We start from the raw sequence: 17,787 nt of genomic DNA on the forward strand, positions 1-17,787 counted from the left end.
TGAGCATGGGACATCCATTTGTGTTCCTCGCCTATCTGATGTGCACGGGTGTCTCAGACTCAGGCGAGACTAGCCCGCTGCGAAGCGACCCGTCGGGCACTGGCATGCACAGAGAGCTGACACATCCAGTGGTCAGTAAAGAGCCCATAGTTGTTCGGACGATTCACCAGGCCTCTCCTGGTGAGTTTTTGTCCGGATAAAATCAGGCCTACTACCCTTCCAAAGAGTTCAATTCCGTCCGGAGGAGTGTAAAGCACCGATAACCGGGGGTTCTACTTACTGAGTCGCTCCCGTCAACGTGCATCATGTTCACTCTGTTACTCAGCGGCCGAACTTGAAGCTTAAAGCTAAAGGATCAACCTCCCGAGACTCAGGTTACCCCGCCCGAGGCGCCTTTTTCATTGGCAAAACGTCTTCATTGACGTAGTACAGGATTAGGGTATCATATCACAGGCTATAGCATAGCTAATGTCTGAGCGGCGACGCGTGGTCTTCCCGCAATCTTCCCGCCGGGTGCCGTGCTCGAGTCATGGAAGGAAGGCCCACAGCTAATATGTCGCAGGGCCTACGGCAGTTGTTCTGCACACGGAGACTAGTCAGCATCGATGATGAATTCCACAGTTGGCAGCTCACCCTCCGCACGGACAACATAGGATACCCGCGATGCAGTCGACCACACCGGTAAAGCAGCCGACAATAACTTGGTGCGTGTTCCATCGGTCAGGCCTGCATGCGCGAATGGAGAGAATGCTCACCGCTGACGATACACTCGAGGAAGCCTACAACCGCCTCGACGACGACCATGACGGCGCCACCATGCATGCGAAGATGCCTGCAATGCAGGAGATGATGAGGCTAAGTAAGGTAGTTCCGATTAGTATCTCACGAACATCGTAGCAGCTTGATACGTACCCCATGGTTCTGTCCGATTGTTTCAGTGAAATAAAAAGAGTCGTGCAGTCGAAGTCGTCAATTAGTCGTGGGGGTGTCGTGTCGTGTGGAAGGGTAGGTTATCGCGTTTCTGCCGCTCATATATATGCTGCTGCATAGTGGTGCATTTGGTGAGATCTTGTGGCGCGGAGGACGGGAACATATGGCACCCAGGCTGGAGCTGGAGCATTGACGTAGACAGGTATGTACGATGGTGGAGGTGGTGGGGCGCTCATGGCTTCTATGTAGAATTGATTGTCCGTTCCTCGTGTGGTGAGGGGACCCGGCGCGATGCGAATGGAGTTGTAGTAAGAGGCATGCGATGATCGTCCCGAAGTATAAATACAGTAGGCATTGTAGGTGACGCATGATTCAGCAGACTTTGAAGACTGTCGTCCTGTGTATTGTCAAGTGAGCAACATTGCACCAGTCAGAACTTCGAGTGTACCTTAGGATTCCACGCTTATCCGCAAGCGGCATCTTCCCTCGGACGAGTTTTGCCCACTCGTCCTCAGAGACTCTCAGCACCTCGTAAGGAGAACATCCTCCGACCGAGAAAGCTAGGCCCACTTCGAGCATGTCCGGCTTGATAGATGAGAATTTGTGCTGCGAGAGACGTTTGTCGATGTCCGCTAGCTCGTCCTCCGTATCTAATCGGTACAGCAATGCACTCAATCGCTCGTCGCGATCGTCTCTGCCAATGTGGAAATGGATTTGGACTTCGGGGATGTCGTACGTCCCTAGAGATGATAGCATATACGGAATCCATGAATGTTTGTCTTCGAGAAAGCACCATGACGAGAGCCGCAAAGAAGTCAAATGCTCGAGAAAGCTGATGTCAAGCTTTTGACCTGTGCAGGGGTTCAGTCACCTGTTAACGGTGGCCTCGTAGGATGAATGGCAATGAGACATACAAATTTTGTCCGGGGATTTGTCGATCACACCATTGAGGTTCAGTGATAGGCCGAAGTCGCGGAGGGACGGGGCGCATGCACGGAGCAGCTTCTGTATGTCAATCGCCCCTATAAATATGTCCTGGAAGTGTACACCCATGTCCAGGGTGCGTAGGTCGGCACGCTTGGCTATGCGGAGGATGAAGTCGTGGACCGCTGGAGGCATACAGCCCCAAAGAGAGATGTCTCGAAGCTGTGTGCTGTTCAGGGGGAGTGACGACAAGACGGGAGTATTCTGATCGCAGGTTAGGTCCTTGCAGAATAAGTTCCGCAGCTTCGGTAAGGCAGACATCAGCTGCGTGAGCTGTGATACCGTTGCAAAGCAGACATGATCCAGCGTTAGTTCTGAAATGGAGCGGAACGCGGCCAAATTGGCGATGTCTCCCGGTCGGACAGAGCCTGCGCCCCATTTCGCATTGTTGATGACCAGGGTCTCCGCCTTTGTGAGGTACCGAGAGAGCATGATAGCGAATGTGCCAAGGTGTGGGATGGGTCCAGCCGACTGGCCATCTGGCGCACCAACTATCGTGACGAATCGCATTGTGGGTCGAAGGTACGGATTGTCACGTAGCTGCCTCTGGAACAAGACGACGTCGCCTCGGTTGGAAAGGACGACATTGCCCCGCAGATGCCATCGCGCGCGATTGTATAAGGTCTTGCATGTCAGCGCACAGGATATCAATGTCGCCCACCAAGGAGAGTTCAAGAGATTCCAGTATCTCGTAGCTTGTGTCGCCATCAAGTCAATGATATGTTCCCAAATTTCCAAGGGCAGCTGGAAACCTCCCGCGCAGGTCGTCTCGTCCGATGAGCCTGCATGGTTATGAATTGTCTCATGCTGCTATGATGCGACTCAGTCAGGGGGAGACCTCCGGTAATCATAGTAACCTCACTCACTCGCCGTCAATCAACGTCGCGTCAGTCCGTCGGAGAGAGATCAAGCCCGAGACCCTGTCTACGGTAAATTCGATTCAGCGGTTTGTTAAAACATGGAAGAGACGGTAGGCGTCATACCTAGCTCTGATGACAACGTACTGAATGTTGGTATCCCCGTGGTGCTGTATACTGAGCTGTAGCTTTCCGCTGGCGGAAAACAGAGGCGTCGACAGTGAGTACCATCATCAAATGATGTCGCCCGGTGTGACGGAACGTACGGCCACTAAGAGTAGTGCCCAGAGTGTGTGCACTCATTCGCAATAGTTGATGCGCCGGTGGCAAGCTTCAAGGCCACTTTATCGGAGGTGGTACGGACGATCGCGTCCAGTCAGGTGGTGTTGTTGCCAATGGCTGCGACGGTAGGATGATGCCCTGCAGACCCGAGCAGACATCAATCGTGTACATATAGCAGCGATCGCGCTTACCAGATGCACCGTGTGGTCCAATGCTGTGCAGAGGATCTTCCCGTATAACTGTTGGCGCATCGGTTTCCCGCGTCCTACACACATCCAAAAGGTCAGGAGACACAGCTATCAGGGCGCCGACTGAATGGCAAGTTTCATCAGTCGGACAGCTCCCTCCTGAGTAGGCTCGTCTGAGGTTGCCAGTATTGAGACAAAACCTATCTTTCTCGTGAAGGAGCTAAAGTTGGCATGTTTCTATCAGCCTTGACTCTTGGATCGAATATCGGTATATTCCAGTGAATCCCTGATTCGTCGGAAAGCGTCGGAGCCTCCTGACACTGAGTCAGTAGAGGTGATGTTTGTTGATTACAAGGTATCGTTCGTCGTTGCTTTAACTACGAAGTCCAACGGCAGAGGAGTGGGGGTTAGCCACTTCGACTCGGACGTGCAACTAGCTGTGCCCGCAGAGCCCGACATCCTGAACGTTCGTGAGAGTAAGTAGATGGTAAATATCGCGCCTTGGCATATTGACGACGTACTGACCTTGCCTGATGATCACCCTCAAGCATGCAATTTGTGGCTGTCTCAAGCATTTTGGTCGACGTCTGACTGATTTTTACCGAAAGGGTTATGCAAGGGATACGCATGCGCTCTCAGGTGGGGGGATAAGACGATGCGGTTCGCAGTGCCGCGTCTATAAGTTGTCCCCAGTGACGACTTGTTGAACACAGCACCCACGATGCCGCTGGCGACTCTTGGCGACTCTGAAACATTGTGGTCAGAGGCCATGATGCAAAGGATACAGTACGTACTCAGGCTTGATAACCAATTAATGCACATGCATTGCCCGGGCAATCAGAATCTAGACACAGTGGGCCAAGATTCAAATTCAAATCGTAGTAGCGCCAGCCACTGAGTGCGTCGTCGCTGCCACATCTTCAGGCTTAGATAGTAATACGGCCCATCCAGCCCCAACTTCCCCCCAGTAGTTCACGGTTGCTGACCGGGATGTCGTTATCATCATCAACGGGCTTGAACCTAGTACATATCACAGCAGCTGGTATCTGTGTGGCATGGCCATCCTTGTGAGTCGAAGTCGTTCATTGTGCAAAAGAACGCGCTCACTCACCAGTGCTACTGCCACTCATCGGTCTACGTAGGTCAGTGAAGGGATTAGAACAGGAGGCGCTCGTTCAGTACATACTGATATGTAAGACCAAAAAGGCGGCCAAATTTGACGTCACGGTCAGTCATACTCAGTTCATCTTTCTTACCTCCTCTAAGTATCTTGCAATTGCAGGCACCAAGGTCAGCCGGTCATGTACGATGATCACGATGAACGCAACGAAGCTCAGCCCGTGCAGCAACGCCCCGGAGCGGAAGAAATCTATTTACACCTGCTCATTACAGGCTACAACAAGCACAGTGCCGTCTACATATCATCTACAAGTGCGTCTATCTACAGTGCCTATGTCTATGCCGTATATATGCGAATGAGAACGTGAGTACGGATGATTGCGATCGTCAGAGTGCGTGAGAGGATCTAATCGTGAGTGCAGAGATGGAGAGACGAGACGAGATGGGAAGATGAGACGGAGAGACGAGGAGACGAGGAGACTGGAGGAGAAACGCAGCAGGAACAGGCAAACCAAAAGCAGACATCTAGAGAGGAACGAAAAGAAACCATGCATCATCATACCAGGTCATGAAGAATCACCGGCACCGTTCACCACCATCACACAGGCGAGTTTCCCACCCGCCGCTCCTCCACCTCCGCCTCCTTCCGGAGATCATCATCTTCCCCCTTGCCGTAGCCGTCACCGCCGCCACCGTCGGTGAAGCGCTTCTCCTCGTCGACGGCAAAGAAGCACACGCGCGTCACGTCCGACGCAGGCGTCTGCGGGCTCACCGGGCTGCCGGGGCCACCGGGGCTTTCGTGCCCAAGATGGCCATGGGCGCGGGCCGCCTCCACCATACCCGTCAAGCCAGACATGACGCGGCCCGCGCGCATGTGTACGGCGAGCTTGCCCTGCTGCTCCGGGTCGCCCTGCACGTCCGCCGCCCCAGCGCGAAGACCCTCCTCCGCATCGGCGAGCTTCCCCTCGACGTCGCGCATCTTCTCGTCCACCCCTTCCGCCACGCCCTTGCCCTGCGCTTCGCCCGCGACCCGAAGGCCCTGCGGGCCACGGAGCTCCCGGTCCGTGCGGTAGAACACTGCCATCGCGACCAGCTCCGCGACGACGACGCCGAGCAGAAGCCAGAAGGCGGCGCGCTGCCCCGCGTAGGGCGTGTTGGGTTCGCTTAGCTGGATGGAATCCTCCAGAGAGTCAACAGCAGCGATGCCGACGGCGGACCCGAGCTGGAGCGCGCCATTGAAGATCGCGCCGACCGTGCCGGCCATGGAGGAGGGGGACGTGCGGAAGATCGCGATGCTGCGCGGGGATGAACATGTTAGCGGTGGACGTACAGAGGGAGGGAAGAGCCTACTTGGTGTGGGTGTAAGTGAGCGAAGCGCCACCGCTGCCGAGGATGAACGCGGGGAAGATGAAGCTCCAGTACTTCTCGGGGCCGTCGGCGAACGCGAGGAGGATCGTAGCGACACTAGAGGCTCTCGCCAAACATGATGATCCACTTCGGGTTGATCTTGCGTGCGAGCGGGCCCGTGAAAGACATGCCAACGAGAGCACGCCGATCGGGATCCTACAGGGCGTCAGCGTTGGCCTTCGGGGAAGCGGGCGGGCAAGAAACTTACATGTGGATCGCGGTCGAGATCGCGGACCACTCGTAGTCATCCTGCCACAGCAGCGTGAAGACCGTGAAGATCGTCGTCCACCAGAAGTACGGCAGCAGCGCCGTTCCAAAGAGCACCGCGAAGTTCGGGCGGAACCACGTCTGCGGGGGGACCGCTGCCGTCTCGGGCGGGATGCGCGTCTCGTACCAGAAGAACGCAACGACCATCAGGATGGATACGACCAGCGGTACGAGCACGGCGGCGGTCGCCCAGCCATCCGCGCTTCCGGACGTGATCGCGAAGATGAAGAGGATGAGCGCGGCGGTAAGGATCGAGACGCCGACGAGGTCGAGCGAGCGCCAGCGCGGGCCGGCGGACGCCAGGCGCACCTTGGGCTCTTGGGACGGAACGAAGAGCAGGCACATGCCGGTGACGAACGCAGCGACGATAGCGACGAACCAGAACACCCAGGACCAGCTGGCGAACTGCACGAAGATGCCGCCGATGATCAGGCCGAGCACTGAGCAGATCGAGGTCAGTCTCGTATGGCTGATGGGGGGAAGTGCTTACCGTTAGCGACAGCGCCGCACCCACCGAAGAGACCAAGGGCGCGGGCCTGCTCGTTGGGCTCGACGAACACGTTGACGAGGAGCGCGAGCGCAGAGGGGATGGTCATCGCGGCAGCAATGCCACTCAGCGCGCGGAGGACGATGATCACAATCTTGTCCTTTGCGAAGCCCGCACCGACGGAAATGACGCCGAGCGCGGCGACACCGCCGGTGAAGGCAATCTTCGGGTTGTACACATCAGAGATGCGGCCACTCTGTGAAGCCACTGGTCAGGATGCGATCTAAACAGAACAACTCGGACTTACGATGAGGAGGAAGGAGGCAAAGGTGAGCTGGAAGGCGGAGATGACCCAGGTCGACTCGGCCTCTGTGATGCCCAGGGAGTTCTCGAGGTCAGGGATGGCCGAGAAGAGCGCGGAGTTGTTAATGGAGTCGAGGAACTGTGCAAGGCAGAAGATGAGGAGAAGCACGTAGCGGCGCGCGGCCGAGTATCTTTGGGGGACGCGGCCGTCGACAAGCGTCTGACTGGGCGAGAGCGGGTTGCTGGATGTTGGCGGCGCGATCATGGTGAGTGTGCGTAACGTCTATGCTGTCTAATTGCTGTGGTGTTTCCTTGCAGAAACCGGTACTTTTTGCGGAGGAAGAAACGACGTGAGTGACTCTATTGCTCGCTTTACTACACAAGAGTGGCCCCTGGAGTGGGCCGGACGGAAGAAATGAGAAACGGAGGAGAGAAGGAAGTGGGAGGCACGGACGGGAGGGATGGGACGGGGACATGAGCACGACGAAGCGGTGTCTTTTATTGGGCGAGCACGGGGAGGCGGTGGTGAGCTCATGGGGAGGACTGACGTGTGCTTGCGGACGTTGGGAGACAAAATTGCAGCGTGCTAGGCCCTGGATTGGCGAGCACCAGACGGCGGAGAGTCACGGTCGTCCATCCGCACCGGTTCCCCTATCGGGCGTCTCAGATCACCATCCGAGATAATGTTCGGACACCACGGTCCAGAACCTTCTTTCCCCATCCCCCATTGGCTCGCCGCCCGTGCTGACTCCCGCTTTAGGTACCACGCCGATCGTGCGCCCACGTTTCATTTCTCCGAGGCTGCTCCTCGCCGCGGGTGGTGTTCGCAGCCAGCGACGACGCCAACTCTGGCCCGCTTCTCCAACTCGCAGCACCTGCTCCAGCTTCGCAGCGCCCTCTCGTCTACTTCTTTGCCGTTCGAGGGTACCCCAACTCGACGATCGCACAACAGCACTTGCTGGACTCGACAAATGACTAAAATTACGCGGTGACAACCGACCTAGCGGTCCAGGCAACCTGCGTCCCGGGCTTCTGCCAATGCGTCCTGACTCATGGCGTTCCCTCTACTACTGGTCTGCTGATGATCACGCTCTTGTGCTCATTGGCGACACGGACACGGACACCCGTTTGGCACTGACTTGCGCGACCGCCAGGCGACCCCGCGTTGGCCTCGAGTTGAGGACGCAAGAACCCCGACCACGACCCCCACTCGCAACCCTCGACTCATATCGGACGTCACTACGACGCGCTCGTTCAAGCCGATCATTCTGCCGTATCAAACCCCATGGAGGGGACCATGTGAAGGCAAGATATACATTCTTCGCGAACGCGTACGTTCTACGCATGTTGTTAACGCTGACAACGGACTGCCAGAGCAGACTCAGAACTCATCATCTTTTGTGTTCCACGAGGCGTGGCGGAGGCGTCGGTCGCTGTATATGGCCAGTCGCGCAAACGTAATGCCTTTCAGAACATCCTTATCACTGATCAGCGGCAGCGACGGCTTGGCCTGCGAATCCCTTGCGCAGCCTCATAACCGTCTCATCACTATGTATGTGCTGCAGGTAAGCACATGGGCCATGAGCTGAGCTTGTACAACAGCTGCGACCTTGTTCTTACGCTGCCGACCCGTGCGGTGTACACGTTTATGTGCCGGAACCCCATATCTTCTGCGAAGCACAATGCCGGTCGTGGAAAGTAGGCCTGCTACCCCTCTTTGCCCATCGATGCTGTACGAGAAGGCAGAACCTGTCTTCATTCCCCCAAGTGCTCGACCGGCGCCGTTTCCTTCCCTGCAACCGGCTATGCGGCGGATTCGCTTGGACTGGGTTCAGCACGTCCGTAACGCTCATCATTACGGATGTTCCTACGAATTCTAGTCAATGATGATGCTGCTACTGCTGCTGTTGTCGTCAACCCGCCCGGACCTTCCGTTTGAGGCCTGCCATCAGCCTCATTCGGCACAGATAGGCGCACCTGTGATAACGCATTCATCTCGCACACAGTGTCCTGCATCGTGTATCTGCCGCAGCAGTTTGCAGGGCTCGTGCCCGGGCACGCGGATTGCAATCTTCACCGGTCTCTCTCCCGCAGATCAATACCGTAAGGCCACATGCACTATGGGTTACCTCCTGGCGCTCCGATGGTCATTGTCGGCGGTAGCTTGGACGTGAATCTGAGTCTTCCGGGGTGATGCGTTTCTGACCATGTGTGAGTGCTTATTTGACGCTTGGCGTCGTAACTGTGTTGAGACAGTTCGGGGATTCGAGTGGGGAGTGGGGTGTCGTACCATGGGGTACATAGGGAATTCGGGAAGGAGGGTGCGGAACGCTGGGGACTCAAAAATGGTGCTCCGGCCGTGCATGCGTGTTGTATGGGATGCGGACCCGAGATGGCCTACTGACCAAGGGAATCTCCATTGCTGGGATTCTTGAACGCTACGGTGCAGTCACTTACGTGCGCTCGCTGGACTCGTGCTGCGCTGGCGTGACGCGTTCAGACGGGGATGAGACCGTCGGTGCGGGCCCTCCCACTTGCATCGACCGCAACCGTTCTTTTCATTGCACCCGCGTTTCCATGACACATGTGCCACTTACCAGAGATAGGCGTTGCAGCGTGGCACTGCGGCGCTGTTGGCCAACGAGGATGCGCGACTGACAGCATCTGCCACAATATAGTTCACACAAAATACCGCTGTCAGAGTGGGATCAAATTCTCAAGCGTCGTGCTCGCGCGTCACCGTGCGTTTTGCCATCGCATCGTGAGTCTGCGCTCAGTGAGGCTCATTATGTGGTACGTGACTGACGTTGTCGCACCAGTCTACAGGTTTGGCGAGCACGTCGCGTTGAGGCAGGCATGGCATTCCCGCTGTCGCGTCAGTGACGAATAGTGAAGTTCGAGAAGCTCGGACAAAAACAGGATATGCGTTAAAAGTGGGTTGTGCGCGGATACCAGTAGACTGGTTGCATGTACGCGACGTGGATGTGCGTTCTCCAGGATATTGCACCATATTACCTCATTCGCGAACGACAACAATGACACCACGCACGGTCGCGCATTCCTTCGCTCGTGGAATAAGTGAGTACAATGATTGTTACAAATTGCAGAGGGAAGCCTGCCGCTAAGCATCGTATGCATTGCTGATAGCAATGCGAGGAGATTCACACACGATCTTTGACAGGTAGCTGCAGGTAGCCGCGATGGCAACAGCGCTGCGCAATGGTCCGAGTGTCGCCTTCAATCGGTATGAGCTATCAATCCTCTGAAAGCGTCTCCAGACACGGAGTATTGCCGTGACGACATTGGTACATGGCGCGGAACACAAGCCAAGAACACATGAGCTACTCCATCAATCAAGCCACTCCGCATCCCAAGCACGGCCGAACAGCTCGTCGTATACACTATTCTCCATACGAGCAGACAGCCCCTCGCCATCCCTCCTCCGACGCGTATAGCCGCCTGGCCGTCTAGAAGCGCGTCAACCGTGACTGACCTGCGCGCACCAACGAGTGGCAGTAGCACCAACCATAACCAAGGTGTTTGAGTTTATCAAAATGAGAACGTAATTCTGTTCAGGTCAGCAGTAAGCACTGGTGAGCTCTCCGTTTTTTGGCACGGTGCACAACTTCGACTCATAAGGACGGCGGCCATGCCATACAGATGCCGACAGCGGGCTCTGGCGTGATACGTTCAAGCCCGTTGGTGGCAGTGATCGCAACATCCTGGTGAGCAACCGTGACTCAAATACTCTGGGGAATTGGGGCTGGATGGGTCGTATCCGACTCTGAACAAGTGAAGATGTGGCAGTGATGACGCACTGGCATTCACCAGTTCAAGGTGCTACGACTTGAACGTGAGCTCGAGCCCTGTGTGCGCTGACTGCCCTGGCAACGTGTGTGCATGGACATTGGTTATCAGCGCTGAGTAAGTACTGTATCCTTTGCATCACAGCTCTGACCACAAATTTCCCGGAGTCGCCAGCGGCATCGTGAGTAAGTAACTCCGATTGACACTGGGGACCTGCAGACGCGGCACCGCAACCGCACTGTCGTCTTATCTTCGCTTCGGAGCGAACATGCATCCCTCCATAACGCTTTCGGTGAAAATCAGTCAGACATCGACCAAAATGCTTGCGACAGCCACAGATTTACACTTGAGGGTGATCATTAGGCAAGGTCAGTACGTCTAGTCGCCAATACGCCAAGCTACAATATTCACCATCTACGTATTCTCGCGGACGTTCAGGATGTCTGGGTTCTGCGGGCACAGCTGGTTACACGTCGTAGTCGCGATTCAGCTTCGCAGTTGGAAACCAACGACGAGCGGTAACTTGTGATCAACGATCATCACCTCCACTGACTCATTGTCTGGAGGCTCCGACATTCTCTGACGTACCAGTGATTCACTATAGTATACCGGTGTTCGATCTAAGAGCTCAAGGCTGATAGAAACATAGACCAACGAAAGCTCCTGTCCGAACTTGAACAAGATGACTTCCGTTTCAACAGCATACATAGGAAGGGGCGGTCCGACTTATGAAACTTGTCATTCAATCGGCGCCCTGATAGCTGTGTCTGCTAACCTGTTGAATGTGTGCAGGACGCGGGAAACCGATGCCCCAACAGGTATACGGGAAGATCCCCCGCACAGCATTGAACCACACAGTGCACCTCGTTGAGCGCGATCGCTGCTATATGAACACGAGTGATTGTCTCCTCGGATCCGCAGGCATTATCCTACCATCGCAGCCATCGGCAACAACACCACCGAACTGGACGCAAATCGTCTGTACCACCTCCGACAAAGTGGCCTCGAAGCTTGCCACCGGCGCATCAACTATTGCGAATCAGTGCACACCCTCTGAGCACTATTCTTAGTAGCAGTACGTCCCGTCAGAATGTGCGATATTACTTGGTGATGGTGCTCACTGTCGACGCCTGTTAACCGCCAGCTGATACCTACAGCTCGATAAATACGGCACCACAGGAATACCAACATTCGGTTGGTTGTCATCGGAGCTAGGTGCGACCCCTACCGTCTCTTCCCACTCTATCGCGCGACCTTCGAATTGAAATACTTCCCGGCTGCCTGGAAGGAAGCGAAGACAGTGGTCCTTCGCAAACCTGGTCGAGATGACTACCAACTCCCAGGATCCTACCGCCCTATAGCCCTCATGAACTGCATGGGGAAGATCTTATCTGCGTGTGTCATCGAGTCCCTGAAGTTCGAACTCGAGACGAGATCCCTACTCCCTAATACCCACTTTGGTGGCCGTCCCGGCCGCAGCGCCACCGATGCGATCATGCTCCTAGTCACCACCATCAAAGACGCATGGCGGAACGGCCTCAAAGCCTCCACCCTCTTCCTCGACGTCAAAGCTGCCTTCCCCAGCGCGAGCCCAGAACAACTGTTTCACGATATGCGTGACTTGGGAATCCCAGACGACCTCGTAGACTGGTACCGACGTAAAATGGATGGACGGACTACCGTCCTCCTCTTTGATGATTACCAGTCCAAGCCATTCATCCTCCGTAGAGGGATCAACCAAGGTGATGCCGACTCGGGTGACCTGTACAACATCTACAACTCGCCGCTCCTACGATCAGACATCAAGAGGGTCACGACCTCCGGCTTCATCGACGATGTCGCTGTCACTGCAGTAGGAAAGACCTTCCGTCGCACGCACCAGCTTCTTCGGCAATACATGGAAGACAAACGCCCTGGCCAGAGCGCACTCCACTGGTCAGCAACCCGACACTCTGCGTTCGAGATGAACAAACTCGCACTGCTCAATCATGACCCGGCAGGCGACGACGAGGGTCCCGCCCTCCGACTGTCGCAGCAGACCATCCCAGCCTCGAACTTCACCAAATACCTCGGTGTCATCGTCGACCGACAATTGCGATGGAAAGAACACACTGCCCGTGCACTCGCCAAAGGGACGACGTGGCTCAACCTCTTCAGACGCATCGCCAAACCTACCCAAGGCGTTGTTTTCCGGTACATCAAGCAACTCTACCTCTCTATCCTCGTCCCACGGATGCTCTATGCTGCGGAAATATGGCTCACTCCCACCTACGACATCCCAGGCAAATCACGCCGTCATGGCTCGGTTGGCGCAGTCCAACGCCTATCACGGGTCCAGAGACAAGCCGCGCTATTGATCACAGGTGCGATGCGAACTACGGCATCAGACGTACTCGACGCGCATGCGAACCTACTTCCCTTTGACCTTCTTGTTGACCGTGTTACGATACAGGCTGCTACTAGGTTACTTACATTACCACCTTCCCACCCACTATACGATAGAATCCAGGATGCGCGCACCCCCGTGAATCATCATAAGTCCCCCCTCCACGAGCTCACTCAAGCCCTTCGGCTCGACAGATGCCGAAATGTCGAACACATCCAGGCGACTCGGCAGCCTCCAGGCTGGATGCCGAGGCATGCAACGGAGATTGCGGACAACAAAGATGTGGCAGAAGAAGAGGACCGTACCTGGCAGGCGAAGGACATCCCGGCAGTCTACACAGACGGCTCTGAAATCGACGGCGGAGTAGGAGCCTCAGCAGTCCTCTACATCCCCAATGACCCACGACTACACATCCTCAGATACTACCTCGGGTCAGCGACACGACACACAGTGTACGAAGCCGAAATCGTCGGGATCATCATGGGAATGGAACTCCTCACACAACTCGCACACCGTCTCGTCCAAACATCCTGCGCTGCCGACAACACGCCATGCCTCCGAGCCTCGCGAACGCGCTCCCGCCAGCCCGGCCACTACCTCCTCGACGCCCTACACCAATCTATCAGTGCCTTCTATGATGCACACCCTGACGCGCGGCTCACACTTCGCTGGGTCCCAGGACACCGCGGAATTGACGGCAATGAATGCGCAGACGAGGAAGCCAAGAAAGCCGCAAGGGGCGACAGTAGCCCGCCAGGCGATCTCCCCGAGTTCCTCCGCTCCACACTCCCGTCCAGCATATCCGCGATCCGCAGACATCTCCTCGAGCAAATCAAAGCAGCCGCTGTCCAAAGATGGAAAGACTCACCTCGTTTCGAGGCCCTGGCCCGTATCGACCCCGACATGCCATCGAAAAAGTTCTCCAAACTTGTCGCACCTCTACCTCGCCGCCATGCGAGCCTCCTCATCCAGCTACGTACTGGACACGCGCCGCTCAACTACCACCTCCATCGCATTCGCCGATCCGACACCGCACGATGCCCCGCATGCCGAGCCCACCGAGAGACCGTGCGCCACTTCCTCCTTGAGTGCCCGGAATACAAGCCACAACGCGACTGGTTACGACGCGAGATTGGAAGCAAAGCCCACTCGCTCAAACACCTGCTCTCGCAGGCCGACACCATCCGCCCACTTTTCCGCTTCATACATGCCACTGGCCGCTTCGACCGCACCTTCGGAGGACTTGACCTACCAGCCGAGGAGGACGACGACTGATGACCCACTACCCCTCACACGCGCGCATCCACGATACCCCACTATGAACCATCGCAAACGAACACTATACATTGTACATGGACTATACAACAAGGACTAATCACTCTACTGTACATACATCATAGCCCCTTACGATAATCCATCCCAACTGGCAGAGTGGTCTCTACGGAGATACACCGAGCCAATGACTAGTTAGACACAATCGCTTCGAACTTAGTAGTATAGTACATGTGTATAGTTAGAGTCTACATAGGGCTTCGCCCTCAAATGACCATAAACGGGATTACCAACCAACCGTCTCTTCCATCCCTTGACAAACCACTGAAGTCGAGTGTCTCGCAGACAGGGTCTCAGGCCTGATATCTCCCCGACAGTAAGACGCGATGACGATTGACGGCGAGTGAGTGAGGTTACTATGATCACCGGAGGTCCTCCTCTCACTCAGTTGCGTCTTAGAGGCATGAGACAACTCATGACTCATGCGGGCCCATCGGACGAGACGACCTGCGCGGGAGTTTTCCGGCTGCCCTTGGAAATTTGGGAACATATCATTGACTTGATGGCGACACAAGCTACGAGATACTGGAATCTCTTGAACTCTCCTTGGTGGGCGACGTTGATATCCTGTGCGCTGACATGCAAGACCTTATACAATCGCGCGCGATGGCATCTGCGGGGCAATGTTGTCCTTTCCAACCGATGCGACGTCGTCTTGTTCCAGAGGCAGCTACGTGACAATCCGTACCTTCGACCCACAATGCGGTTCGTCACGATAGTTGGTGCGCCAGATGGGCAGTCGGCTGGACCCATCCCACACCTTGGCACATTCGCTATCATGCTTTCTCGGTACCTCACAAAGGCGGAGACCCTGGTCATCAACAATGCGAAATGGGGCGCAGGCTCTGTCCGACCGGGAGACATCGCCAATTTGGCCGCGTTCCGCTCCATTTCAGAACTAACGCTGGATCATGTCTGCTTTGCAACGGTATCACAGCTCGCGCAGCTGGTGTCTGCCTTACCAAAATTGCGAACCTTATTCTGCGACGGCCTAACCTGCAATCAGAGTTCTTCCGTCGTGATGTCACTCCCCCTGAACAGTCCGCAGCTTCGAGACATCTCTCTGTGGGGCCATATGCCTCCAGTCATCCACGACTTCATCCTCCGCATAGCCAAGCGTGCCGATCTACGCAGCTTCGCCATGGGTGTACACTTCGAGGACATATCATCGGGGAAGATCCACATGCAGGAGCTGCTCCGTGCATGCGCCCCGTCCCTCCAAGACCTCGGCCTTTCACTGAACCTCAATGGTGTAAACGACAAATCCCCGGACATAATTTGTACGTCTCATTGGCATTCATCCTACGAGCCGTTAGAAGGTGACTGACCCCCACATAGGCCAAGAGCTTGACATTAACATTCTCAAGCACTTAACTTCCTTGCGGCTCTCGTCATGGTGCTTTCTCGAAGACAACCATGCATGGGTCCCGTATATGCTGTCCTCTCTTGGGTCATCCGACATCACCAGACTCAAAATACACTTCCACATTGGCAGAAACGATCGCGACGAGCGACTGAGTGCATTATTGTATCGGTTGGAGACAGAAAACGAGCTATCGGAGATCGACAAATGCCTTTCGCAGAGCAAATTCTCAAATATCAAGCCGGACAAGCTCGAAGTGGGCCTAGCGTTTTCGACCGGAGGCTGCTCTCCTTACGAAGTGCTGAGAGTCTCTGATGACGAGTGGGCGAAACTCGTCCGAGGGAAGATGCCGCTCGCGGATACGCGTGGAATCCTAAAGTACGCCTGCTCCTGACTGTTGGAATGTTGCTCACTTGACAATACACAGGCCTACAGTCTATAAAGTCTGGTGAATCACGCGTTACCTACTATGCCTACTGTAATACGTACTGCATCAATGCATAGATACTTCGGGGAGATCATTGCAGGGCTCTTACCCCTGATCACATAGGAAACGAGCATCAATGCGAGAAGCGATGAGCCTCGCACATCTCGCATGTTCGCGGTCGGGTGGCTAGAATTGTGCAGGGAGATTTCAGGGAGATTGTTCTCGGATCGGGATGTATCGCTGGGTGGATTGTAAATAGGTACACATCCTGGACCAGCTAATATTTAGCCGCAGTTCGGGGCCGCATAGCAACATTCGTACGGGTCCATATCGCGCGTTTCAATAAAGCGCGTGCTATGGCTCATTGAAAAGGTTGATGCTGTGCTTCAACAGATTGTTTAGGATAGTGATGGTGGGTACTTACGAAATGCTGCCAAGGTGACGCTGCGAGTTGAAGACGCCCCTCACATCGACTACATCGACCGGCGTGACGCCACAAGAACTTGTTCGAGAGCAACTCGTGCCTTATCGTCCTTTCTGGTCTGCAACGGAGAGTAAGAGGAACCACACAAATTAAACGCCTCTCTAACACCGGAAGACCTACCGAGATGCACACAGTTGAGTCTCTTCTTGGTCTCTTTAGAACTCTGGGCTTCGTCGTCATGTCGTATACGGTGCATCGATTTCCATAGATACAGATGCAGGTCCTTCTGGTGCATCGCTAGACCATTGAACAGCAGAGCTCTCCCCTTGGCGAGCAGGCAGGTGGGCATAAGCAACTGTGAACCCTCCCAACGCACCCACGCCGATAGCGGTACTAACGTCTCCCGTATTCTCTCGCAACGTATTCGCAGCCGAAGGACCCTCCTCGCGATCATCCACATCCATGGCCTCGTTGGTAGGGTCGACCGCCTTCTCCTTCCCTTTGCCCTTGTCTTTCGGTCGCCGTCCTCGCCGCCGACGAGGCTGCACTTCTGCGTCCACGGTCCCGACCACTTCCTGTACGGTCTCCGGGAGCCTGTCTTTCTTACTATTCTTGCCTTTCGTCTGCGGCGTCGCCGGCACCTGCTCTGCGTCTTCGGGGAGCTCGTTCGTCTTCGCTCTCACTTCAACCTCCTTGAAGCGTATGCGTTGCTCGCTTGCGCCGACATGGACAAGAGGCTTCCTGGTGCGATCCGCATGGTCGTCTGCGAGCAGGCAGTCAGCGGTATACGTAAATGCACTGGGACCCTCGTACCCTTCGCGTCTGTGAACAGAAGCTCCGTGCCGAGCAAGCTCTGATGTTGCCCTTTGAAGACGGTCCCCGACAGTTGGAGGAACGGGGTCGGGGTGTCCAGACCCTGCGGTGCCGTACAGCTCGTGCTAGAAGCGAATGAACAGGACTCACAATGAGACGAAACGAGGAGCTGCTCGGAACCAAAGCTGGTTCGACGGCACCGAGGTCAAGAGTGACATAGATAACTTCCTCCTCGGATTCGTAGTCTTCGTCAGGTCCAAATGCATCTACTTGCTTGTATCCAGGAGCAAGAGATGCGTTGCCCATGTTCGTTAAATCAGGTATCAGTGGTGTACGACAGAACAGAGGAGGCAAGGCGTGCACGAACGGCGACGAGATGGATGTATGCGCAGAGGTCGACCCGGAACGGGC

At 55.5% G+C, this 17,787-nt stretch overlaps 5 protein-coding genes across 5 annotated transcripts; 1 reads left to right on the forward strand and 4 right to left on the reverse strand.

Annotated features, from left to right (window-relative positions):
* Nucleotides 1–847: 847 nt before the first annotated feature.
* B0H18DRAFT_280211 (uncharacterized protein) lies at nt 848–1,403 on the reverse strand. The gene has a single exon (XM_048037393.1). It carries the CDS (start codon nt 1,297–1,299, stop codon nt 970–972), a length of 330 nt encoding a protein of 109 aa, XP_047894233.1. The 5' UTR covers nt 1,300–1,403; the 3' UTR covers nt 848–969.
* Nucleotides 902–2,712, reverse strand: B0H18DRAFT_280149 (uncharacterized protein). Its single transcript, XM_048037392.1, has 3 exons — nt 1,845–2,712; nt 1,379–1,781; nt 902–1,327 (listed from the first exon to the last, which is right to left on the reverse strand). The coding sequence occupies exons 1-3, from the start codon at nt 2,620–2,622 to the stop codon at nt 1,303–1,305; spliced, it is 1,206 nt and encodes a 401-aa protein (XP_047894234.1). The 5' UTR covers nt 2,623–2,712; the 3' UTR covers nt 902–1,302.
* Nucleotides 2,713–4,958: 2,246 nt separating this feature from the next.
* On the reverse strand, nt 4,959–7,089 carry B0H18DRAFT_1118397 (major facilitator superfamily domain-containing protein; the record flags this gene model as incomplete). The annotated part of the gene is made up of 5 exons (XM_048033782.1): nt 4,959–5,655; nt 5,711–5,923; nt 5,976–6,474; nt 6,525–6,777; nt 6,829–7,089. 5 exons carry the CDS (start codon nt 7,087–7,089, stop codon nt 4,959–4,961), a joined length of 1,923 nt encoding a protein of 640 aa, XP_047894235.1.
* Nucleotides 7,090–15,049: 7,960 nt separating this feature from the next.
* B0H18DRAFT_1118399 (uncharacterized protein) lies at nt 15,050–16,106 on the forward strand (the record flags this gene model as incomplete). The annotated part of the gene is made up of 2 exons (XM_048033783.1): nt 15,050–15,629; nt 15,688–16,106. The coding sequence occupies 2 exons, from the start codon at nt 15,050–15,052 to the stop codon at nt 16,104–16,106; spliced, it is 999 nt and encodes a 332-aa protein (XP_047894236.1).
* Nucleotides 16,107–16,344: 238 nt separating this feature from the next.
* On the reverse strand, nt 16,345–17,774 carry B0H18DRAFT_1002680 (uncharacterized protein). The gene is made up of 7 exons (XM_048028387.1): nt 17,527–17,774; nt 17,377–17,479; nt 16,962–17,326; nt 16,744–16,888; nt 16,564–16,681; nt 16,461–16,493; nt 16,345–16,407 (listed from the first exon to the last, which is right to left on the reverse strand). Exons 1-5 carry the CDS (start codon nt 17,680–17,682, stop codon nt 16,665–16,667), a joined length of 786 nt encoding a protein of 261 aa, XP_047894237.1. The 5' UTR covers nt 17,683–17,774; the 3' UTR covers nt 16,345–16,407; nt 16,461–16,493; nt 16,564–16,664.
* Between the last annotated feature and the right edge of the window lie 13 nt (nt 17,775–17,787).

This window comes from Fomitopsis serialis (genome assembly GCF_022376445.1).
Source record: "Fomitopsis serialis strain Sig1Antser10 chromosome Unknown B0H18scaffold_27, whole genome shotgun sequence".
NCBI lineage: Eukaryota > Fungi > Basidiomycota > Agaricomycetes > Polyporales > Fomitopsidaceae > Fomitopsis > Fomitopsis serialis.

Bases quoted from the DNA above. Each gene is read 5' to 3' on its own strand.
- B0H18DRAFT_280211 (XM_048037393.1), bottom strand. From the start codon at position 1,299: ATGCGTCACCTACAATGCCTACTGTATTTATACTTCGGGACGATCATC.
- B0H18DRAFT_280149 (XM_048037392.1), bottom strand. From the start codon at position 2,622: ATGGCGACACAAGCTACGAGATACTGGAATCTCTTGAACTCTCCTTGG. The intron at 1,782-1,844 runs GTATGTCTCATT...ACCCCTGCACAG, and splicing joins CAAATCCCCGGACAAAATTT to GTCAAAAGCTTGACATCAGC. The intron at 1,328-1,378 runs GTACACTCGAAG...GACAATACACAG, and splicing joins GATAAGCGTGGAATCCTAAG to GACGACAGTCTTCAAAGTCT.
- B0H18DRAFT_1002680 (XM_048028387.1), bottom strand. From the start codon at position 17,682: ATGGGCAACGCATCTCTTGCTCCTGGATACAAGCAAGTAGATGCATTT. The intron at 17,327-17,376 runs GTACGAGGGTCC...GCCTGCTCGCAG, and splicing joins TCTGTTCACAGACGCGAAGG to ACGACCATGCGGATCGCACC. The intron at 16,889-16,961 runs GTTAGTACCGCT...CTGCTCGCCAAG, and splicing joins TGCGAGAGAATACGGGAGAC to GGGAGAGCTCTGCTGTTCAA.